Source organism: Malus domestica, chromosome 15 (assembly GCF_042453785.1).
Source record: "Malus domestica chromosome 15, GDT2T_hap1".
Lineage (NCBI taxonomy): Eukaryota > Viridiplantae > Streptophyta > Magnoliopsida > Rosales > Rosaceae > Malus > Malus domestica.
In genome coordinates, this window is record NC_091675.1 from 31,757,479 (window position 1) to 31,763,846 (window position 6,368).

Below are 6,368 nucleotides of genomic sequence, written 5' to 3' on the forward strand. Positions count from 1 at the left end.
AAACTTTTGTGAAAACTATAAGCACCTTTTAAATTTTGGCCAAAAATAATGGCGTCGCCGCATGTATGAAAGTATCCATGTTACATTTGAGTCACTCGACATTCAACCATAGAAGTATGTTGAATGTGCACTGCTGCTTTTGCAAATAGCCGAGATGGTTTTCCATCCATACAGAAAATGCCTTTTATCTGAGAAAATATCAGTATTTGGTAGAAGTCCCACCACATCCGATCAACTAAATTAAATTGAAGAACTGTAAATATAGGCATCCTAAGTTTTAATATTTGAATCCAGTACGCTTGGTCTGGTTCATTTTATCAGTAACCTCATTCGGATTCTAGTATACAACAAATGATGTACATTATGGACCAAGCACCAATTACTTGGCGAGTTTTAATGTTCAAAACGACGAAGAGGACTCTGAAGCTGTTACGCTATACACTTGACATTTAGCGGAGGGTATGTCATCATCGTTTTGTATTATTTCATCTACAGCATGCGCGAGCAAAACCAGATTCCTTCTGAGGCTGGTTATTTCTTGTTTCTTATAACTTACTCTTCGAAACTTAGATTTCTCAAAACTGAGGCTGATGAGGCCTACGTAGCTAGATAAAATCTGGCTGGCCTGTGGAAGTCAAGCAACGATGCCACATTCGGCTGTTAGGATCCACCAGCCTGGGATGAGAAATGACCTCTGGAATTGGAAGGTATACATAATGAGTGTTGCAAGTGCCAACTGTGATTCCACTGTATCCAGCAAATGCACCATGAACCTGTCGTAGCCATGCACACATATCGAATGTACTTCAGAAGAGATACAGTAGGAAATAAATGGTCTTGTGCAAATATATTTACGTGTGTATGGGCGTGTAGATGTGGGTGTTTGAGAAAGAGAGATGGAGGAAGAGACTCACAGCATTTTGTCCTAGCACAGCGCAGAGAATTCCATCTGATGCATTTGCACGACATGCACGGATCATGTATGTGGGGTCTATATACTTCACGTCAACGGGAACACCAGCCTCTTTAAAATGCTTTTTTGTCTGGCAGAAGAATAGATGGTTATAGTCACCAAAAATGTTTCATCAAATTACGAACAAAACAATTAAATCAGTGGAATTGGATAATCAGAATATCAGATATTTCTTATGAAAAGAAACAAAAATGGTCAATTATTATGACTCTGTTCCGAGTCTTGATCCTACTTTCGTCCGTCAAGTAGTCCTCTATACCCGTATAGGTTTTTCATATTTGAGGTAAAAAAAAAAAAAAAAAACCAATGATAGTATGCTACGAGTCTAAAATTGAGTTCTCAAATGCAATGGAAATCATTATTGCATTAAAACACAATCACCAACCTCTTGCTGAATATGCACGCCAATATCTCCAAATACCATATTTCCAGATGCATCAGTAGCATTGGTTTTCTGTATTAAATTCTGAACAAAAAGAACCAAACAGAAGTCAACAATCTCACCATGTACTCAAGAAAAACATCAACCAGATAAAAATTGGAAAAAAAAAAAAGATTTAGACATGAAATCCAGAGAAGAAATGATCATTATCCTTAATAGGTTAAATACACAAATTTTTTATAACCAAAAGAAAAAAAAATGTAGCTTTTTTCTTAACATGATAAGTTATATATGCAATAACCTACAAGATAAAATACGACTTGAAATAATGATTCCGACTCACCTGCCCTGCTCCCTCTGCTACGCAGACCACAGCTGATCCCTTTGTTTGAATTAGGTATTTCAGATGGTGCAAAATACCATGAGGGCCATGTATTTGAAAAGGAACCTTGGATGTGCATATATCACTACCATCAGTGGAAGCTCGAAAATAAATGAAAATAGCATAATTACTAGCACGGAGGCAGTTGAAGTACCTCAGGTATCAAACATATGTCAATTTGTCCACTAGCCAGGGATGCATGCATTGCTATGAACCCACTGCTACGACCCATCAATTTAACAATTCCAACACCATGGTAAGCACTATGTGCCTATTACAAGATTGAGGAGAAAGATAAGCTTATCATGTAGAACCCTAGCAGAAACATAAACCCACGCATGACAGAAAAATATCACAACTCCTACCTCGATGTATGCTGAATTTATTGCCCGTTGAGCTTCTTCAACAGCCGTATCAAAACCAAAAGTTTTGTCCATCAGCAAAATATCATTGTCTATGGTTTTCGGCACACCAACTACAGCCATTCTTAACTGTCTTTTACGGCACTAAAAGCAAAATAGGAACAAAACAAAACAAAAACAATTAGAACCTACAAAAATTAAGGAAAATGATAAAACCAAGCATTCACGACTTGCAAAGACTATAAGATTGTCACAAATGAGATTCCCTATGAAAATACTCCCAGAATATATGTCCAGTACACCATTTCTCAGCCTCTACCAGAACTGGCTAACACATTTTAATAGTAATAAACAGACAGACTATCCCAAACTATAGCATAGTGCACTCATTCCTGCTCAAAAGTTTTCCTCATTATTTTCTTTGGTCATTGTCATGTAAGAGATGGCATTGTACTAAAATCGAAAGAACAAAATCTTATGCAACTCCTAGGAGGGCAATGTTAGGAAATTCATTTTTAATAATGAATAAATACCAGATTCAACATGACATAATGTACCATTAGTACAGATCCTCAAGCTAACCAACCTCATTGTGTATTGCATCGGCTCCAGCATGTGTGCCATTTCCACCCAAAACAAAAAGCATGTTGATTCCTCTTTCCTGATATCAACACGCAAATACATAGATCATGACAATGAATTATAGGGGAATCATGATGCTTCTGCTTCAATATTACCAACTTCCGAAAATAAGCTTTTCAAGCAATCACCTCCAAACTGTCCACAATGTCACTAACGCTGGGACCTCCACGTGAAACTCCTAACAAGCTTCCACCAGAAAGATGAACATTTTGAACCACTTTCCTTGATAGCTGAGAATCAAATCCGGTTTCAACATATTAGTCTACAACATAAACGTGTTCTCCAAATAGAGGAAACATATATGTATCTTAAAGCATAGAAAGGCTGCAAGAGAAGATTGTTGAATTCATATATGACAGCTACTTGCAAGACAAAAACAAGAACTTACTGGCATTTCAGCTAATTCTTTGTCAGAAAATCCACGGTAACCATAAGGAATTCCCACAATCTGTTTGACACCATATATTTCAAGTGTGATGACAATCTGAAGAATGTATACGATTGATGTTAAATACAGAAGATTTAAGTATGAAGGTTTGGAGCTGAAAAGGAAAACGATTAGGAAAGAACGATGTAAGCTCCAATCATGTAGTTGGTAAGTAACAAAAAAATACTTGACTGACCAAAAACATCATACTAAAAGAATGAAAAGTTCAAAGTCTACAATATATATCTAGAAAAAACCCAGAAGTACTCAGATTGGAAGGGCTGCCTATCGCACGTTTGTTTGTTTGCATTTTAATGTTTTGTTTTTGAGTGCAAATGTAGTACTTGTTAAGTGTTATATTATGTTGACCGTACAGCGATAGAATTCCATGGCAATTAAGAGTCCGTCCACTTTGGTAATATAAAAGTGATCCATTTGTGAATGTCATAAGAGTTAGTCAAAAGGTCAAACTAATAGTTAACGTCAAGGTAAAGTATGAATGGGTCTCTGACTAAATCTGTTCTAAGTTTTCAAGAGTCTTTTACTCTTTAATATGTCTTTTAGTACTGCTATGAATCTTTTGAGGTTCTCTGTAGCTTGTAGATATTTTGGTGAATGACAATTAAGTATCTTTGAAAGCCCTTACGCATTGACTGCTCCATCTATACTTTTCTCCTCTCTCTTCTCCTCACTTCTCTAAAGTTCTTATAACCAAAATTTATACCATCTGTAATCCTAAATCGCCTAGTTTGTCGTATACTTCTATATCAGTACGTGAAAATGGAAAACAGTGTTTTATCAGAAGTTTATATTACAGATTCTTCCACATCATGAATTATTAAATATACTAATTTTACCAAATAATACTTCCAAGGCCAGTGCTGATAAAAACTACAAGAAAAACTATAAAATTAAAATTATTTGTGGTGATAATAACCTGTCTGATGACGTCATTAAGACCAGGGCAGAGCCCTCCACATGTTACAATTGCTGCTTTCACTGCTTCTGGTTTAAAATATATTTTTTCCCGAGGCCCAGCACGATGAACCCTGGAAACTTTCAGTATCATATTCAGTATATATTGAAGTTTTCAAATTAAAAAAAAACTGGAATCACCTATGCTAAGCAAGCAAATATATAAGTTGTATATAAGTTGCAATTTTTTAAGACCTATAACAGCCTAAATGCAGAAAATTTTGAAAAATATGGATGGAAGCGTTTACGCTCCATTCTGAATTTACATAAAGAGTAAAAATGATGACTATAGTATCAGCTAAAGAAAAAGAGAAGTACTACACTAGGTTAACTTAAAGAAACATGGTAATTCGAAAAAGATGAAGTCCATTTCTTCAAAATCCTACATATTGAAAAGAGCAACATGAATGAGGAAGCCACCAGTCCATGGCTCACTCACCAAACGTCCTTTTGAGCTTTCACCCTGCAACAGGACTACCAATCCCTGTCAAAATGGCCTTGCAGGGACATAAACCATTAGAAACATTGACCTAGCAGTCTCCCATTCACAACCAGAACTCACAGAAACTCTCTGTTTTTCATTTCTCATTGGAAAACATCAAGGCAAAGATATGACCTCTCTAAAAATCTGTATGGTTAAAAGCATCTTCAACTTATTCACACTCAGCACTTCACATGGGGAAATACACAAACAACAAAAGAAAGTTGAGAGAAATATTTACCATTGCTCCACCCAAGTACAATTAGGATCAATGCATTCAGCACCAGCAGACGTATGCGATGAGTAGTATATAGTCTGTACATATTGAACAAAAAAACACACACACAAAGAGCAGTCTTTAGAGATTTTGGCATGGGAGTCATACATACCATTACCATTCAACTGGGTTCAATCCAAGTAACAAAAACCAAAACGAGTAATCTCATAACCAAGTGAAGGTGCAAATAAACAAGTTTCCCACAACTTCTCAAGATTAAGAGTCAACCATTTAGTCATTAACTGAATAGAATGACTAACACCGAGCGGTACACTGTATAGTGCTCCATAGTGATTCAACAAATTCAAATTACAATATAACTTTACAACAGTTGAAAGAAATTAGAAAATGGGGATGCTTTGTTTACCTTAAGGAGTACCCGGTCATTATTATTTATGTACCCGTGCCACTCTTCGTCCGACGGGTACCCACCTGCAAAGTCTTCGATCACCGGAGTCCTGCAACATAATATCAACCAATTTCAGGGCCTCCCAACTAAAATTCAAAAATAAAATCAAACAAAAAAATGAAGAAAAAAGTGACCTCATCCTTAAGCAGAAGGTGGAAGGAATGGGAACGGAGTCAGGGAAAACATCAGTGATGTGGGGGATGTTGAACCGCTTCTCGAAATCCCTCTGGAACTTGGACTTCCAGTCAGGATCGCTGAAATCGATCTGCTGCCGGCTCTGGCTCTTGCTCTGGGCGAAGATGCGGCTGCTGTTCTTGGCAACTCCCCCGGAAGTAGTCAGTAGTCTCAGAGACGGCGGAGAGAATCGGTGAGAAGCGCGGTGGTGGACGGCGAGTCCCGGCGGGGCCATCGCGTGCGAGAGAGTGCCCATGAAACGGAGATGTTGAGGGGCAGTGAAGTTCCGAGTTTGCTTCTTCGATCAATGCGAGTGTTTGGAAGATTTGCAGAGAGACAGAGAGTGAAATAAATTAAAGAGGGAAAATCGAAAGCGACAAGGGAGGGCCGTACGAGCTGACTAATTAGCAGGAAGCAGAGAGGGAGCGGGGCCTTGGTCACCTAACTCCCTCCGCCATCTTCACTTCTTTTTTCAACGTTTGCGAAAAGCCGACTTTTTTGTTTTCTTTTTTGATATTTTTCCTTTTTAGGATTTACATGTAACATTACACTTATCATATTTTTTGTATTATATTTGTATCATTTTTTTTAATAGTGTTGAAACGACCAATAAATATCGGTCTCACCTCTATTAAAATTTAGAAAGGTAGTACAAATATGGTATGAAAAATGGTAAGTAGCATTTTTTATTTAGAAACCAAAAAAGATGAAGTCGTAGCTAACTTCAATATTAAAATTTTCCTCTTCTAAAATTATATGCTCGACTTACAATGGGTTTAAGTTTAAGGATCATGTTAGGAAGACTAAATTTGTAAACAAAAATTTGTAAACTAAATGTTGATTATTAAATTGTTACTTGCGTTAATTAATGTGCTCATTCCTAT

The 6,368-nt window shown here is 37.0% G+C and overlaps 1 protein-coding gene across 1 annotated transcript; it reads right to left on the reverse strand.

Annotated features, from left to right (window-relative positions):
* Positions 1-260: 260 nt before the first annotated feature.
* On the reverse strand, positions 261-5,971 carry LOC103432185 (ATP-dependent 6-phosphofructokinase 5, chloroplastic-like). Its single transcript, XM_029094471.2, has 13 exons — positions 5,445-5,971; positions 5,269-5,359; positions 4,866-4,939; positions 4,106-4,217; positions 3,130-3,225; positions 2,870-2,971; positions 2,686-2,760; positions 2,103-2,243; positions 1,892-2,008; positions 1,699-1,803; positions 1,359-1,439; positions 915-1,043; positions 261-773 (listed from the first exon to the last, which is right to left on the reverse strand). Exons 1-13 carry the CDS (start codon positions 5,738-5,740, stop codon positions 606-608), a joined length of 1,587 nt encoding a protein of 528 aa, XP_028950304.2. The 5' UTR covers positions 5,741-5,971; the 3' UTR covers positions 261-605.
* Between the last annotated feature and the right edge of the window lie 397 nt (positions 5,972-6,368).

Excerpts from the sequence above, each read along its gene's own strand:
- LOC103432185 (XM_029094471.2), bottom strand. The coding sequence starts at position 5,740 with ATGGGCACTCTCTCGCACGCGATGGCCCCGCCGGGACTCGCCGTCCAC. Across the intron at positions 2,972-3,129 it reads AAGAATTAGCTGAAATGCCA|CTATCAAGGAAAGTGGTTCA; the intron begins GTAAGTTCTTGT and ends TTTGATTCTCAG. Across the intron at positions 1,440-1,698 it reads TAGCAGAGGGAGCAGGGCAG|AATTTAATACAGAAAACCAA; the intron begins GTGAGTCGGAAT and ends CTTTTTGTTCAG.